The sequence below is a fragment of the Apodemus sylvaticus genome, chromosome 21 (assembly GCF_947179515.1).
Source record: "Apodemus sylvaticus chromosome 21, mApoSyl1.1, whole genome shotgun sequence".
Taxonomy (NCBI): Eukaryota; Metazoa; Chordata; class Mammalia; order Rodentia; family Muridae; genus Apodemus; species Apodemus sylvaticus.
Window position 1 is genome coordinate 46,812,218 of NC_067492.1, and position 17,846 is coordinate 46,830,063.

General features: G+C 52.0%; 2 protein-coding genes across 5 annotated transcripts; both read left to right on the forward strand.

The window, feature by feature from the left end:
- The first annotated feature begins 2,353 nt into the window (after positions 1-2,353).
- On the forward strand, positions 2,354-4,964 carry Rln3 (relaxin 3). Its single transcript, XM_052166536.1, has 2 exons — positions 2,354-2,579; positions 4,251-4,964. Exons 1-2 carry the CDS (start codon positions 2,393-2,395, stop codon positions 4,487-4,489), a joined length of 426 nt encoding a protein of 141 aa, XP_052022496.1. The 5' UTR covers positions 2,354-2,392; the 3' UTR covers positions 4,490-4,964.
- A 125-nt stretch (positions 4,965-5,089) lies between these two features.
- Il27ra (interleukin 27 receptor subunit alpha) lies at positions 5,090-17,824 on the forward strand. Of its 4 annotated transcripts, none has more exons than XM_052166532.1 (14): positions 5,090-5,181; positions 5,433-5,550; positions 6,714-6,871; positions 7,138-7,295; positions 9,062-9,218; positions 9,317-9,390; positions 12,462-12,645; positions 12,734-12,922; positions 14,147-14,248; positions 14,333-14,491; positions 16,544-16,669; positions 17,082-17,172; positions 17,252-17,378; positions 17,464-17,824. In XM_052166532.1, the coding sequence occupies exons 1-14, from the start codon at positions 5,097-5,099 to the stop codon at positions 17,656-17,658; spliced, it is 1,923 nt and encodes a 640-aa protein (XP_052022492.1). In that variant the 5' UTR covers positions 5,090-5,096; the 3' UTR covers positions 17,659-17,824. The 4 variants fall into 4 exon arrangements, with proteins under 4 accessions (XP_052022492.1, XP_052022493.1, XP_052022494.1 ...); XM_052166533.1 differs by having other exon boundaries at positions 17,479-17,824; XM_052166534.1 differs by having other exon boundaries at positions 17,285-17,378.
- Positions 17,825-17,846: the final 22 nt, after the last annotated feature.

Genomic DNA, 17,846 nt, shown 5'->3' on the forward strand with positions numbered 1-17,846 from the left:
AGCCTCGAGTTTGATTGCAAGACCCCCACAATGGAAGGGGAGAACTGAGTCCCAAGTCTTGAAAGATGTTCTCTGGCCGGGCGTGGTGTCACACGCCTTTAATCCCAGCACTCTGGGAGGCAGAGGCAGGCAGATTTCTGAGTTCGAGGCCAGCCTGGTCTACAGAGTGAGTTCCAGGACAGCCAGGCCTACACAGAGAAACCCTGTCTTGAAAAAACAAAAACAAGAACAAAAACAAAAAGAAACATGTTCTCTGACCTCACACTCATGCCACAGGACTAACACAAGAACACATTAAGAAAGCTAATGATTTTAAAAATTCATATTAGGCCCGGCGGGATGGCTCAGAGGTTAACGCTGGTTGCTCCTCCCGAGACTCCAAGCTCAGCACCCTGTGTGGCAGCTCATGACTGTCTGTAACTCCATTCCGAGAGAGTCCGTACCTCAGGCAGACATACACACAGGCCAAACACCAATGCACACAAAATAAAAATGGATCATTAAAAAATGTAAACCACTATTAAACGACAATCCAGCAAACTAGGCCAGCTGCTCACAAGCCCACGTCTGCAGACTGTGCTGCCGCTCAGCGCCACTCCATTTCCAATGTGCCTGAGGTCCTGGGTTCATCTCCAGGGCTTCAGAACACTAGAAGTCTGTATCAGTGGAAATCAGAGAAGTGATGAGAAAGTGAAGGGGCCAGCTATCTGTGGTGGAGGGAAGATGGTGGCCAGAAGGGACTCGGAGAGGACACCCGCAGTCCTCCCGGTGTGAACCGGCAACCTATTTATACACACTCTTCACCCATAGAGGACAGAGGACACTGGACAGGGGGTAAGAGTGTTTGCTGTAAACCCAGGAGGACCTGAGTTCAAATTCCTAGAGCCCACATTAAAAAGCCGCGCGTGGCCCCATTGCTGTGGAGGTTGGAGGCAACCAGACCAATCCATACGTTTGCCGGCTGTCGGCCTAGCTCCAGGTTTGCTAAGAGAACAAGGTAGAGCATTAGAGTGCAGGATGTCCATGTCCTCTGACCTCTGTGCACACCTGTGCTACCCCAGTCCCCACACTACTCATGTGTCCTCTGCATAGCCGTCACACTCACCCACAGCACACACACACACGTGGACATTGCACCTGTGCAGGCCCCACCCCCACAGCACACACATGATTATGAACACAGACACATTCTTTTCAATGACCATACTTGCGTTCGTGGGCTTTGCTTTTTCATGTGGCCTGGGAGCGCCATGTGAAAACGGTCAATGTCTCAAGAATCTGACAGCTGGAGAGGTGGCTCAGCGTTAAGGGCACTGGCTGGTCTTCCAGAGGACTTGGGTTAGATTCTCAGCACCCACCGGAGAGGTGGAGGAGTTTGAGGGCCAGCCTGATCTACAGAGTGATTCCAGGACTACACAGGCAGGCAAAAAACAAAACAAACAAGCAAGCAAACAAACAAGCAAGAAAGTTTGAAATCAACCGCTGCAGACAAGCGCAGAGACTGAACCACCACGCAGGGAGCCTCCCCGGGCAGACCTAGGCCCTCTGCACGTGTTACAGATGCATAGCCTGGTCTTTCTGTGGGACTCCTACAACGGGAACAGGGGCTGACTCTGACATTTTGCCTGCTTTTGAGACCCTTTACTCCTACTGGGCTGCCTCTTCCAGCCTCAATAGGAGAGGATGCGCCTAGTTTTGCTGCAACTTGATATACCTGGGCTGGATAGCATCCACTGGAGGCCTCCCCTTTTCTGAGGAGAAATGGAGGCGGAGTGGATGGGCAGGGGAGGTGGGGGTAAAGACAAGGAGGAGAGGAGGGAGGGGGAACTGTGATTAGGATGTAAAATAAACAAATACATTTATTTATTGTAAAAATGGGCTTTTATTGTTATTATGTCTGTATTCGTGCACATGTGCATGTGCCTGTGCATGCAGGCTCCAGACGGGGATGTCGAGTCCCCTGGAGCTGGACTTACGGGCAATTGTGACTTGCCTGCTCTGGGTAGTGGGCACCAAACTCAGGCCATCTGGAAGAGCAGAGAGCTTTTAATCTACTGTGCCATCTCTCCAGCTGCAGTGGAGAGTTTGAGGAGAGCTGGGAGATTCTAAGAAGAAAGGTGGCTTCCTCCTGTAATCCCAGAACTTAGCAGGAGACTGAAGCAGGAGACTTGCTGGGGTGTGGAAGGTGACAGGGAACTGAGCCACGCGTCGCCCTGTCTGCGTGAAAGGTTATCTCTTGGTAAAGAGATGGTAAAGGCCAGGTCGCCAACTGTCTCCCCTCTGCGCGAGAGATAACCCAGGTCAGCGGGAGGGGCTGGCGCCAGCCTGCATAAATAGGGGAGCGGAGGTGGTGCAGACAGAGCCACTTGGGCCGCAGGCATCTCAGCTGATCATGGCAACGTGCGGGCTGCTGCTGCTGGCTTCCTGGGCTCTCCTGGGGGCTCTGGGGCTGCAGGCCGAGGCAAGGCCAGCGCCCTACGGGGTGAAGCTCTGCGGTCGGGAGTTCATCCGCGCTGTCATCTTCACTTGCGGGGGCTCGCGATGGCGCCGAGCAGACATCTTGGCCCACGACTCTCTGGGTGAGTGAGGTGACAAGGGGAGGCAATCAACCTGGAACAGGTGTCCTGGTGGGCACAAAGCCAAAACAGAGGCTGCATGGGCCAGGCATACTGAACTTCCAAACTCTTAGGAGGTGGTGACAGAAAAAAGTCACATTTAAAGGAAGCCTGGGCTACAGGGTAAGACTCAGTCTTTAAAAATAAAAAAAAGAGGGTGTAGAGAAATAGAGACCCTGCCTAGCCACGTGCAGTGGAAACATTTCTGCCTGGCCTTTAAACGTCCCCAGGACCTGGATGGCACAGTTTTGTGGAGCTGAGGTAGTTGGAAGCCAGGCATATCGGGGTTAGAGGCAGGGGTGTGGAAATCAGAAAGCCGGCAGACCACCCTTTCCTGAGTCCTGGCTGTGTGCTGCATGACACCACCCAGGGGTGCTGCTGCCCCTGAGGTGCCTGGCTGTGGGTGAGGGCACAGCAGATTTTTTTATCCCAGTCAGCTGAGAGGGATGCTGGCAGCGACCGGGCCTGATTTTGCCACCTCTGGCCTCTCGAGCTCCTGTAGAGACAATTCCTGGAAGACACAGCGGGTGAGACCTTGCAGAAGTCTTTAACAGGGCAGACTGTTTAGTGTGGCTGGAGCAGCGGGAGGCCAATCAGGAGAGCGCAGCTTCTTAGAGGCAAGGCAAATGATGGCATACTAGGCTTGGTGGCACGTGACTAGAATCCCAACACTCTGGGAAGCTGAGGCAGGATGGTCATGCAAAAAAAAAGTGCAAAAACAAAAATGGTGGGGAGGGTGATGGTGATGATGAAAGAGAGATGTGTGGGTGAATGATGGATGGACAGATGGATGACAGGTGCATGTGCAGGTAGGCGTGTGCCCCGCCTTAAAACAGCAGCTCCGTGGACAATGGCTGTGTCCTCACTTGCGCCTGCCGAGGAGCCGGGGTCGCACTTAGATAGTGGGTGGCAATAGCAGCAGACAGTAGCTGTCACCGAGAAGCCAGGCGTGGATGTGGTAAGCAAACAAGAAGGTCAGTAAACGATTAGTGTTCACCTGACTGCTCCTCCTGTGTCCCATAGCACTGTGCTTTTGCTGGCATCCAGTCTCCCGCTCCTGACAAAACCAAAAAACAAAAAATAAAAAAGTAGGAGTTATTATCATCTCCTCCTCCCGGCTTTGTGGAAAAGAAAACTGAGCGTAGGAGAGAGCCGGAAGTAGTCTCAGTTACAATTCTGATTTACAGAGCCTGGCTCCCAAGTGCAGACTTTCATCTACCCCATCCACATTAAATAAAGACTGGCCTGGGGGCTGGAGAGATGGCTCAGCGGGTAAGAGCACCGACTGTTCTTCCAAAGGTCATGAGTTCAAATCCCAGCATCCACATGGTGGCTCACAACCATCCGTAAAGAGATCTGACACCCTATTCCGGTGTCTGAAGACAGCTACAGTGTACTTACATATAATAAATAAATAAATATTTAAAAAAAAAAAAAAAAAAGACTGGCCTGGACCTTGACAGGAAAGTCCAGCTTCGCACTGAAACTGACAACAGAGTCAGCATTTGAACCTGGGAGTGGGGGTGGAGGTGGGGGGGGGGGCGGATGACATCAAATTCAGACCGGCAACCTGGCTCCTCCCCAACCAGAGATGTAAGTGGGCTGAGCCCTGACTCTTCCTCTTCGCTTCTGCAGGGGACTTCTTCACTGACGGAGAAACCAACACAGACCACCTGGCCAGCGAACTGGATGAAACCGTGGGCTCCAGCGAGTGGCTGGCCCTGACCAAATCCCCCCAGGCTTTCTATGGTGGTCGATCCAGCTGGCAAGGGTCTCCTGGAGTGGTTCGGGGCAGCAGGGACGTGCTGGCCGGTCTTTCCAGCAGCTGCTGCGAGTGGGGCTGTAGCAAGAGCCAAATTAGCAGCCTGTGCTAGGATCAGGGCTGAGCGCTGGGGAAACGGGCGGTGCCAGCAACCCGCTGACAGCTGTGTGATGTTCATGAGCATTCCTACAGGCAAGGCACCGAGGGGTCCACGGTCGCCTTACAGACCCTCTCCCGAGACGCACACACTTCGTGCCAACCTTTCCCCACCTTGCTGCCGGCCACTCCTTTATCCAGCCAAACAGAAACTTGGTTTGATGGCATGGCTGAGTTCTTCCCCGCTCCATCCTCATCCCCAGCAGCCGGGCAGCAACAAGATGCCCATCTACCCAAATTGGCTACACCAAGCCCCCCCTCCGCCCCCGCCCTCTCTCCCGCCTTAACTGCCGCCACTGTCTCTGGCCGACCTGCCCCCTGTTCCTCTCCCTTCAGTCCCCAAACCAGAGCAGTCTGTTGCAGACCCCAGGACTGAGGGCGTCAGCTCCCCAGTACTCAAACTTCCCCACCACACAAAATAAAGGTTCAGTTCTGAGCATTTGCACGCGTGCGTATTATTGCTGGGGGTGGGCGGATTTGGGGACTTCCCGCCAGGGGCGGGGTGGCTTCCTTCCCGCGGGCTGTAAGCCCCAGGCCCAGCGACATACTTGTCCCTGCGAGCCATGAGCCGGCTCCGGGTTGCACGCCTCAAGCCGTTGGAGCTTCTGCTGTCGCTGCTACCGCTGCTGCTCGGGACGCGGCCCCACGGTGAGCAGCTTCATGAGTAGCTGACTGGCTCCGGGTCACAGTTGTAGGGCATCGGGAACTGGGCGACAACAGGATGTAGCAGGACGGAAAGGGACCCGGGGACTCACTCTGCGCCGTCCCAGCACGTGCCAGGCCCTGCGCCCCGGTACTGCAGGACCGCGGTACCGGAGGATGGCCGCATCCACAGGGCTGGCAAGTTCAGGCCCCGGGAACTTGACCACGGTCCTCCCTGGCTCTCTGCGCCCCTGCAGGCAGTCCAGGCCCACTGCAGTGCTACAGCGTCGGCCCCTTAGGAATCCTGAACTGCTCTTGGGAACCTCTGGGCGACCTGGAGACTCCACCTGTGCTGTATCACCAGAGTCAGAAATAGTGAGTATACCTTGGAGTGGTCTAGGGGAAACTGAGGCACGGAAAATGACCACTTAGATTTTAAGCGAATTTAGTTAGGAGGATCACTGCCCGCCCCTCAGTCTAGCTGCGGGGAATTTCTTCCACACTCTCAAGACCCTCAAGCCAGCAGTGACTCTGGTGCAGTCACTTTCCCTCTCTAAGGCGCCACCCCCACAGTAATGTGGACACATGCCTCCCAGGGTTGATTCTGCCCATCAACGCGGTAGGCCCAAGGCAAAGAAAAACCGCTGAGCACTCGAAAGCAGGTTTATATTGTTGTACGACACTGGGCAGATAACTTGACTTTTCTGAGCAGTTTAGTATGAACCAGTCTAAACTGGCATGGTGACACACACCTGTAAGCACAGCACTTGGGAAGAGATGGGGACAAGAAGATCAGGAGTTCAAAGCCGACCTCAGCTTCACAACCGGTTTGAGATCAGCCTGGGCTATGAGAAACTCTATCTCACCAAAAAAATAAAAATAAAAGATAAAAAAAGGCAGCCTAGTGCTTGTAATCATAACAGCGAAAGCTGGTCCTAGTGGGGTTCGGGGTGCAGGGTCCAGAGGAAAGTGTGTTTGGGTCCATGTCAATTGCACTAAGTAAAGGAAAAACAAAAAGCACTTTGGGAGGAGCCATGGAGGACAGCATGCTTTCTGAGACAGTGGCTTACCGTGTGAACTGGCCTCTAACAATCTGCTTCCTGCTTCCGTCTCATGTGCCGGGAGGACAGGTGTGAGCTGGCAGTCGCCCGGTCCACTGTTGACTTCTTGCACAAGGTTCACATACTGCATACATTGTGAAGAAGAAGAAGAAGCCAGGAAGGTGGTGGCGCATGCCTTTAATCCCAGCACCTGGGAGGCAGAGGCAGGCGGATTTCTGAGTTCGAGGCCAGCCTGGTCTACAGAGTGAGTTCCAGGACAGCCAGGGCTACACAGAGAAACCCTGTCTCGAAAAACAAAACAAAACAAACAAACAAAAGAACAGGGAGGTTAAGTCACTCAGGCCACACTGTTGACATGAGAGCCGCGATTTAGACCCCAGCAGAGCTGGGTGAGGCGTGAAGGCGGTGCAGGGATAGAAGCTTAGCCTGCGGCCTAGGCTGAGCCAGCAAACATCTCTTCCCAATCTCTCCTCATAGCCATCCCAATAGAACCCAGGCAGTGAAGGTGCCTTCCGGACAGAGCTGGGTGACCATTCCCCGGAAACAGCTCACCACAGCTGACAAACTCCTCATCTGGGGGACACAAGAGGGAAAACCTCTCTGGTCCCCTGTCTTTGTGAACCTGGAGACCCAAAGTAATGAAGCGTGGGGAGGGGAGAGGGAGGAGGGGGGAAGGGTAGAGGAGGGGAGGGTGGGGGGAGAGGGAGGGGAGAAGGGGGAGGGGAAAGGAAGGAGGAGGAAAGGGGGAGGGGAAGGGAAGGAGGAGGAAAGAGGGGGGGGAAGGGGAAGGGAGAAGGGGGGAGGCGGTGAGGGGAGGGGAGAAGGGGGAAAGGGGAAAGAGGGAGGGGGAAGGTGGCTGAAGGCCCTCCTAGCTCAGCACACTCTGGCCTCCCATCTGCAGTGAAGCCAGACACCCCCCAGATCTTCTCTCATGTGGACATTTCTGAGGAAGAAACCCTGGAGGCCACTGTGCAGTGGGCACCGCCCGCGTGGCCACCACATAAAGTTCTCATCTGTCAGTTTCAGTACAAGGAATGCCGGACTGACAAGTGGACCCTGGTGAGTGCCAGGGCTTCCTTCCTACCCTCTTTCCAGTGGATGGGACAGCACCCCAAATCCCACAGAGCACAGCCTCATTTGGTACCTGTCATGGAGTTACCCCAAGTTCCACATAGAAGGTCTCACAGGCAATTTTGTTCATTTGTTTCCTAGTTTTTGAGATAGCTATGTAGCCAGGCTGGCCTCAAAGCCATAATCCTCCAACTTCGATTTCCTGAGCGCCAGGACAGCAGTGTCTCATTGCCACCCCTAGATTCTGCCCGAGCAGCTTTGGGGGATGGGCACTGTGTGATCCTGGCAAGCCTGAAACTCACAGAGAACCACCTGACTCTGCCAGCCATGTTGGGATGAAAGGTGTGCAGCCCCACACCTGCCTGCATGAGTTTCTTTTCTTTCTTTCTTTTTTTTTTTTAAGATTTTTACTTATTTATTTTATGTATATGAGTAAATTGTAGCTGTACAGATGGTTGTGAACTTTTATGTGGCTTCTGTGGATTGACTTTAGGACCTCTGCTTGCTCTGGTCAACCCTGCTCACTCCAGCCAACCCGGCTCGCTCAGTCCCTGCATGCTCTGGCCCAAAGATTTACTTATTATTATATGTAAGCACACTGTAGCTGTCTTTAGACACCAGAAGACTGTGTCAGATCTCATTATGGATGGTTGTGAGCCACCATGTGGTTGCTGGGATTTGAACTCAGGACCTTTGAGGGAGCAGTCGGTACACTTACCTGCTGAGCCATCTCACCAGCCCCTGCATGGATTTCTTAATCAGTTAAAATTTTGTCTCAAAAAGAAATAGATAAAACAACCAACGTGCAGGCAGGGGCTGGGAGATAACTCAGTAAACAGTACCTGACACACAAGCGTGGTCCCAGCACCCAGTGAAAGAGAGGGGCACCGTGGCACCAAGCAGCCTCAGCAGAGGCAGACAGGCAGATCTCAGAACTGACCCACCATCCCATCTAACAAATTAGGGAGCTCCAGAGTCAGCGAGGCACTTGGCTCAGAAAAGAAAGAGGAGGAAGAGGGAAATGACTTAGTGGGGAAAAGCTGTGGTCCCCACAAGCATGACCTGAGTTCTACTTCTGGGACTCACACAAAGGTAACAGGAGAGAACTTACTGTATACGTGTCCTCTGTTTCCCCCCCCCCCATGTCTATAACATACACAACAATACACAATAATAAATAAAGGGGTTTTTTGGATTTGGTTTTTTCGAGACAGGGTTTCTCTGTGTAGCCCTGGCTGTCCTGGAACTCACTCTGTAGACCAGGCTGGCCTCGAACTCAGAAATCCACCTGCCTCTGCCTCCCAAGTGCTGGGATTAAAGGCATGCACTACCACCGCCCTGCATAAAGTTTAAAAATATATTGAGGGGCTGGAGAGATGGCTCAGTGGTTAAGAGCACTGACTGCTCTTCTGAATGTCCTGAGTTCAAATCCCAGCAACCACGTGGTGGCTCACAACCATCTGTAAAGAGATCTGACGCCCGCTTCTGGCTTCTTCTGGTGTGTCTGAAGACAGCTTAGATATGCTAATAAATAAAACTTATGTTGAGCAGCAGAGGAAGACACTTAATATCAACATCTGTACACACACATACGCACGCGCGCATGCACACACACACACACACACACACACCAAGGACTTCATGTAATTCAGTGATAGATGTCTTGCCTAGCCTGTGTCAGACCCAGGGCCACAGCATTGGATAAAGAAGAAAAAAGTCTTCTCAACAGAGGGTGAACCCATCTGTTCCCCCAGCTGGAGCCACACCTGAAGACAGACATGCTGACTCCTGTTGAGATGCAGAACCTGGAACCTGGCACCAGCTACCAGGTGTCAGGCCGCTGCCAGGTGGAGAACGGGTATCCATGGGGTGAGTGGAGTCCGGACCTGTCCTTCCAGACTCCGTTCTTAGGTGAGGACAGCTCCATTTGTCACACTTCTGGGTCTCAGCCCCCACAGGCCAGGCAGCCTTCTTCTCTAACTGCACCTGTCTTTCCTCACCTTCATCAGCTCCAGAAGATGTATGGGTATCGGGGACCGTCTGCGAAACATCTGGCAAACGAGCAGCCCTGCTTGTCTGGAAGGTGAGCCACATCCCCAAAGGAAATTCTTTGCAGGGCCTGGGAACGCCCCAGCAGCAATAGCTTCCTCTGCTGCCCCCTGGAGGTTTTTTCTTGGATTGCAGAACTCTAGTCTTGATGCGCTACTTGTGCAAGCTGGGAGATGGTGGGGGTCTCCGCCATTGTCACCTGCCTGTGGGAGAGCTGAGGTGTGTCCCAGGCAAGAGACAGAAGATATGAAGGTCTAGATTCAGGACATGATCTCAGTGCAGCTTGGCAAGATGTAACACATGTACTAGAAGCTCCCGGATGCCCTCAAACGGGTAGTAGAAGAGGATATCCTAGTCAAACGAGTAGTAGAAAAGGGTATCCTAGTCTGCCTGATTCAAGGTGCCCCACACCTGTGATCCCAACTGCTCAAGAGATCGAGGCAGGAAGATCACATGCTCAAGACCAGCCAGAGTGAGTTGAGGTCAGGACAACAACTTAGTCTGTAAAACAAAAAGTTTTAAAGGGGGGGAGGGGGGCTCGGTGACAGAATACTTAGTAAGAATGTCTGAGACACTGAAAAAAATATAGCTGAGCATGGCTGAACTCTACAAGGAATAGAACATACCATGACGCGAACTACACAATTAAATGTCATTCATTTAGTTCCACATGTGTTTATCGTGCATGTACATGCAGATGTGTGTGGATGCCTACGTGTGAATGTATGGATACACACATGCATGCAAAAGCATAAGTGTATGTATATGTGTGTAAATGCATGTGTGTGTACATTTGTACTTTCTTTGGGTTTTTTGTTTTTTTGGTTTGGTTTAGTTTGGTTTTGGTTTTTCGAGACAGGGTTTCTCTATGTAGCCCTGGCTGTCCTGGAACTCACTCTGCAGACGAGGCTGGCCTCAAACTCAGAAATCCACCTGCCTCTGCCTCCCAAGTGCTGGGATTAAAGGCATGTGCCACCACTGCCTGGCTACATTCATACTTTCTAACTCACAGAGATCCACCCGCCTCTGTCTCCTAGGTGGTGGTATTGAAGGTGTTAAATATTGTGGCCTGCTGGAGTTTTCTGGAATCACTTAAGTTGTTATACATCCTCATCCTTGTACGTCTCCACTGGGGAGGAAGCTCACAAGCCACAGGGGAGGGAGCCGGAGGTATGCAGCAGGGAAGGAGCCCGGAATCAATGCTCCAAAGCTCTTAGATCCTGCTGGAGCCGAGCCCAGAAGTAGAGCTTCCCTAGACTGTCCGAGGTCATGGATTCTAGCCACAGCACTGCACGAGTCAGATGTGACACGGTGCGGCTGGAATCCCACTGGGGACTAGAACCCAGGGGACCAGGGGCCAACAGTTCAAGGCCAACCTTGCCTATATATAAAATTTGAGGCCAGCCTTCTGTACGAGAGATCTTCTGTGTGTGTGTGCGCGCGCGCGCGCGCGTGCGCCTGCTCGTGGAGGTCAAGGGACAAGGGAGTGAATTGAAGATTGAATGAAAGAATCCAATCTCAGGAACCATGTGGAAAGCTGATGTGGATCTGGAGAGATGGCTCAGCACTGGCTGCTGGAAGCTGACCCAGAGAGCCCACAGCTCAGCTCCACGGGACCCAGCGCCTTCTTCTGGTCTGTGAGGGTGTGCACACACACATGCAGGCAAAACACTCCTATATGCAAAACTATACGCACAAATCTTTTTTTTTGAAGCAGGGTTGTTTGTTTTGAGACAGGGTTTCTCAGTATAGCCCTGGCTGTCTTGGAACTCAGTCTGTAGACCAAAGTGGCCTTGAACTCGGTGATCCATCTGTTGGGATTAAAGGTGCGTGTCACCACGCCTGGCTAATGAATCTTAAAGTCATCATCACCGTCATCTGCGTGCTGTGATGTACATCTTAGCACTGCTCCAGTAGGGGAGAGGGAGGAGAGAATCACCCAGCTTTTAGGCCCGCTGGCCTGACAGCACAATGGCTGGAAGGAGGAGAGATCTCCCACTTTAAACAAGGTAGAAAAAGAAAACCCGCTACTGAAAAGTTGTCCTCTGACCTCCACAAGTGTGAATGTGTGTGCATGTGTGTGCGTGTGTGTGTGTGTGTGTGTGTGTGTGTGTGTATGTGTGCTCTGTGGTTAGGAGAGTTTACATGAAGAGAGCACGAGTTTGATCCAAGCACCCACATCAGGCAAATTTCAACTCCTTGTAACTCCAGTTCCAGGGAACCCTCTGGCTTCTTGGATACTGAAGTAATGTGCATGAGTGCACACACACACACACACACACACATAATTAAGAAAGATCAATATTTGTGTATGTGCATGTTCATATGTGTTTAGGTGTGTGAAGAAGCCAGTGGATTCTGCCTTTCCTCAGGCTCTGACCACCGTGTTTTCTGAGGCCTGCTTTCTTACTTTTTATGTAGCTTTCTAACCAAGGTGGGCTTGCCGGCTGGCGACTTGCAGGGATCCAACTGTCTCCACTGCTACAGCACTGACGTTCGAAGTATGCCACTGTGTCTGGCATTTAAAACAAGTGCCGGGGATTGAACTCAGATCCTTACGCTTGCTTGCACAGCAAACACATTACCAACTGAGCCCTCTCCCCAGCCCTAGATATAAGTACTTAAAAAAAAAAAAATTCAAGCCAGCAACTTTGAGTGCCAGGACCAGGTTCCTAGAACCATTATTCAAACCAGGATTATAGACAGCAGAGCAGGGCATGGCCAATAGGTGCAATATCAAAGCTATCTTTATGTAAAGCTGGTATCTTGCTTGCTATAGATCTACTTTTGTTCCTTAAGACAGGGTTACAGATAGCCGAGGCTGGGCTCAAATTTGTGTCAACTTGTCCTGCCTCTGCCTGCTAAGTTCTGAGATTATAGCTATGGGCTAGCACACCAGGTTCCCCCTTACACTTCACACCCACTGCGGTGTCTCCTTTCCCTTCCCAGCCCTGCATTATAAAGCCGGTAATCTTCTCTGGGACTCAGTGTCTACATCCACAGCATGCTGCCGGGCTGCCCAGCTGTACTGGTCCCTTGCCATCATAAATAGTGGACACTCAACAAAATGGGGGTTTGCTAACCACAGCTTCTCCTCCCCTTCAGGACCCAGGACCCTGTGTGCAGGCGACTTACACAGTCTGGTTTGGGGTTGGAGATATTACTACCACTCAAGAAGAGGTCCCGTGCTGCAAGTCCCCCATCCCCGCACGGATGGAGTGGGCTGTGGTCTCTCCTGGCAACAGCACCAGCTGGGCGCCTCCCACCAACCTGTCTTTGGTGTGCTTGGGTAAAACAACATGGAGTTCTCCTGCACAATACCTTGGGGACAAGAGCTTTTCTGAATGAGCATTCAAGGTGTTTCCTCGCACTTCCAGCTCTGGAATCTGCCCCCCATGATGTGGGAGTCAGCAGTGCTGACAGGAGCCCAGGGATAACGGTGACCTGGAAACAAGGGACTGGAAAGCCGTGGGAGTACGTGGTAGACTGGGCTCAAGATGGTGACAGCCTGGACAAGCTCAACTGGACCCGCCTCCCCGCTGCAAACCTTAGCACTGTGTTACCAGGTTAGACCCCGAGACACCTGGGATCCCATGTGCTGCTGCTATAACAAAATACCCGGGGCTAGACACCTATAAAGAGATTTGTGTGGCTCACAGTTTTGGAGGACTGAAAACACAACAGTGTGGCATCTGCTGACTTTTAGTGGTCACCTTCTGGCTATGGTGGTGTAGTTCAAATCTGTGCCAGAGAGAGATCACCCGCTGACACAAGAAACCAGCTAAGACTCAGATCCCAAGTCTGGGATTAGAGATGTGCGCCACCATACCTGACTCTTTATATTATTTTTGAGACAGGGTCTCACTATGTATTTCTGTCTGCCCGAGAACTCACTCTATAGACCAAGTACCTGGAATCCCACCTACACAGCTACATGTGTAGCATGTAACATGGAGAACACAGAGAGGGTTCTAGATCCCCTGGAACTGGAACTACAGACAGTTTTAAGCTGCTCTGTGGGGACTGGGAACTGACCCTGTGTCCCTTGCAAGAGCAGCCACTGTCTCAACCTCAGAGCAATCTCCCCAGCTCCTTGATCCATTTTCATTGAAACAGAACAGCTTGCCTGGCTGGGTTAGAGGCGTGCAGTGCTACAAACCATGAAACCCCAGTATTATTTTATTATTCTATTACTCTATCCTTTTTCCTTCCAGATGGTCTCAGGTATCCCAGGCTGGCCTCGAATTCACTAAGGATGACCTTGAAGTTCTAATTCCCCTGCCTCTACTCTTCATGTGATGGGATTCCAGGATTGTGCTACTATGTGCTTTTAGTTAGCACTCACGTGGCTGAGGTAGACATATCGCTGTGAGTTCAAGGCCACCCAGGACCATATAGTACGATCTTGTGTCAAACATAAAATAAAGGTCTGAAGTGATGGCTCGGTGGTCAAGAGAACATAGTGCTTTTCTTGAGGACCCAACAGGGCTTCTTGCTAGCTGGCGCTCTGCCAGCTGAGCCACATCCTCAGTCCTGGTGTTTAGTTCCTGGAGGCAGGGTCTCTCTGTGTGGCCCAGCCTCAGCCTTGCCTCTACAGGCACAAGTCACTGCACACAACCGGGACTTGTCCTTTCCTGAGCTATATTGTTTACAGCTTGCTTATCTGTTCACCCATCCATTCTCCTTGACTCTCCATGGGGTAGCCGCCCCAGGGGCCCAAATGACAGGCACTGCACAGGGGATGGGGGAGGAAGCAGCCCTAACTGTTCCCTTCTTCCTGTTCCTCCCAGGGGAGTTCGAAGGAGGGGTCCCCTATCGGATCACAGTGACTGCCGTGTACGCTGGGGGGTTAGCTGTTGCACCCTCAGTTTGGGGATTCAGAGAGGAATTAGGTAAGATGTTGAGGGAGGGGGAAGGGCCTCATGGAGCTGAAATAGATACTGACACTCGCTCACTCGCTCTGGGTTTCTTCACAGTACCCCTTGCTGGGCCAGCAGTTTGGCGACTCCCAGATGACCCCGCAGGGACACCTGTTGTAGCATGGGGAGAGGTCCCAAGACGTCAGCTCCGCGGCCGAGCTACTCACTACACCTTCTGTATACAGAGCAGGGGCATCCCCACAGTCTGCACGAACGGTGAGCCAGCTCCAAGCCTCCTCAGCGTCCGTCTGTCCCCCAAGACCCACCCACCCTCGTCCACCCTGCCCCTACATTCCCAGCTTCTGGGAACTCTTATGTCACCAAGTTCCCAGAGGACAGGAACAACCTTGGCTACCACTAAAATGGCCTTACAGAAACAGTAAAGATGAGGGCTCCAGTCTGTACTCGTCAGCAGTGATGAATACCTGTCATATTTCACACCATTGAAAAACATAAAGAGGATTATAGAGTCTTAGATGGCTTTGTTTTTTTTTTTTTGTTTGTTTTTGTATTTTTGGTTTTTTTGTGTTTTTTTTTTTTTTTTGTTTGGTTGGTTGTTTTTTGTTTTGTTGTGTTTTGTTTGTTTTTTGTAGATTTTTGGTTTTTTTGAGACAGGGTTTCTCTGTGTAGCCCTGGCTGTCCTGGAACTCACTCTGTTGACCAGGCTGGTCTCGAACTCAGAAATCTGCCTGCCTCTGCCTCCCAAGTGCTGGGATTACAGGTGTGCGCCACCACCGCCCGGCTAAACCATTAGATTCTTAAGAGTGTGTACTAGAGTGTGGAACACAGGCCATCCCAGCCCTAGAAAGAAGGAAGGAAGGAAGGAAGGAAGGAAGGAAGGAAGGAAGGAAGGAAGGAAGGAAGGAAAAAAAGTCCAGTGTCGAGCAAAGCCAAGGCTAAAATATACAAAGAATGTTCCCTGCCTGCCAATGGGGGTCATAGGACTGCACGTGATTTTCATTTCCTCTTAAACCCCCTGAGACAGATTCCTGGAGCTGGAGAGAGGTTCAGCAGTTAAGAGCACTGACTGCTCTTACCGGGTTTTGGTTCCCAGCATTCACACGGCAGCTTGTGGCCATCTGTACCTCCAGCCCCAGGAACTGACAATGTCTGCTGGCCTCCACAGCACGGAATGCATGTGGTAACCAGGCAGACATTCAGACAAAACACCCACACACATAAGAAATAATCTAAAAGAATGTGGGTGGTTTGTTTGTTTGTATGTACTGTTATTGGATGGTACCTCAGTATTGAGTGCCTGTCTAGAGTTCCCTGGTATGGGGTTGGGGCGTGGTGTGGTTGGGGTGTGGCTCTGCAGTAGAACAAATGAGTTTCATCCCCATCACTGAAGAAACAAAATCATTTCTTATCCTCCCAACTATAAAAGTTATCTTGTTACAAAATTCGACTGACACCTGTGAAATGACTCGCCAGATTAACACTCCTGATGGAGTCTGAGGGCCCGTGTTCCGTCCCTGGGCCCCACATGGTGGCGGGAGAGAACGCAGCTGCCCTCCAACCTCTACTTATTGCTGGCATCACACGCAAAGTAAATAGTAACAAAGTAACGAAAACTGACTCGCCCTGGGGACTCCGCCCACTTCAGCATCTCCCCTGCAGCTGGTCGAGTTCTGCTCACACACAGTGCATTTGTTACACTTTAATTTTTTTGTTCCTTTGTTGAGCCAGGGTCTCAAGCTGACCTAGAAATTACATTCTGAGGAGCCAGAGGTCAGGCACAGGCTCCTGGACTTGGACTTGACCGCTTCCTTCCTGTGCTTTCTTCCCCCCCCTTCGGGGCTGGGGATCAAACTCAGGGCCTTGTGCATTCGAGGCAAACACTCAGGGCAGCTCAGGAGCTGACTTCCCAAGGTTCAGAGATGGAGACAAATGAGATAACGTTCAATCAAAATGCCGTGTGATTAGAGCTGTGTAAAAAAATGGGGTTCCATTTAAAATGAGAGGGTCAGAAGTGACAACAGCATTTACAGTGGGAGGGGGGCGGGGGTATGGGATGGCTCACCAAGTGAAGCCCCTCCCATAAAGCACAAGACCCCTATGGTGGAAAGGGTGTTGAAAACGGGTGCCCTCTGACCTCAGCTGTGTGTCATGGCATGCCTATGAGACAGCCCCCTGAAAATCATAAAATGAAACAGAAGTAGACCAGGGCAGAGCTGTGTGGATAGCTGCAGAGAGGAAAGAGCATGTGCAAAGGCCCTGGGGCATGATTTCGCTGCTTGCCCCAACTTCTTTGGTTATGTCTTTCAGTGAGCAGTCAAACCCAGACTGTCCCTCTGCCCAACCTTCACTCGGGTTCCTTCAAGCTGTGGGTGATGGTGTCCACCGTTGCAGGACAGGGCCCACCTGGTCCCAGCCTTTCACTTCACCTACCAGGTAAGCTGGGGAAAGGGATATAGATGCCTGCCCACTTCCTGCTAGGGGTGCCTGGAAGTCATAACATGGGCTTCAGTGGTGGATACGCTCCCGGTGGAGAAGATTAGGTAGAGAATAGTGCCGAGGATGGAACCGGGATCACAGCCCAGGTCTGCTTCTGCTAAATGCAGTTGTGGTATTCAACAATGTATGTCTAAAACAGCAGCACTCCCAGCCCTGCCTGTGAGCACACCCCTGTGCCCTCACCTTTCCTTCATGATGTCTGGACCCTCAGCCCCGCCCACTGAAAAGTCCATTCTTTCTTCAGGATAGCCGCACCTTCAACCCCGCCCACTCAGGAGCCCCTCCCATTCACAGGCCCCTTGTTCAGGAGGGCTGTCTACTTAGTGCCAACTACTCCCCCCACCCGCAGATAACAGGATCAGGTGGAAAGTCCTGCCCTGGGTTCTGTCTCTGTGGGGCTTGCTGATGATGGGCTGTGGCCTGAACCTGGTCACTACCAGGTAAGGTTGCCAGACGTGGGCTTCAGCAGCTAGGCCTTGCCTGGGTGGCCTTGGGGTTCACCAAGTTCATGGATTCTAGCCATATGTTTGCCACCGGGTCCCTGCCGGCCAGGTGCTTACACCAGCGACACAAGTTGCTTCCCCAATGGATCTGGGAGAGGGTTCCTGACCCCGCCAACAGCAGTTCTGGGCAACCTTACATAAAGGTGAGAAAATGGCACCCGTGGGAGCACCACCCTCCAACTGTAGGATGCTGGGTCGAGTGGGAGGGGAGGACCACTGAGTTTCAAGCTTCTATCTCCCCAGGAGGTGAGACTGCCTCAGCCACCCAAGGATGGACCCATCTTGGAGGTAGAGGAGATGGAGCTACGGCCTGTGACGGAGTCCCCGGAAGCCTCTGCCCCCCTTTTCTCTGGATATGAGAAACACTTCCTGCCCACACCAGAGGAGCTGGGCTTTCTGAGGCCTCCAGCCCCTAGGAGCTAGCCTGTTCTACTTCAGGCTAGGGGCTGCATCCCTATGTTGGGTTAGACTTTTTTTAGGTTTAGCTTTTTGAGACAGGATCTCACCATGGCTGGCCTGGAACTCACAGAGACTCACCTGGTTCTGCCTTCCAAACACTGAACAGCAAGGAGTGCGCCTCCTGCCCAGACCACTCTTGTTTCCTTTGCCTG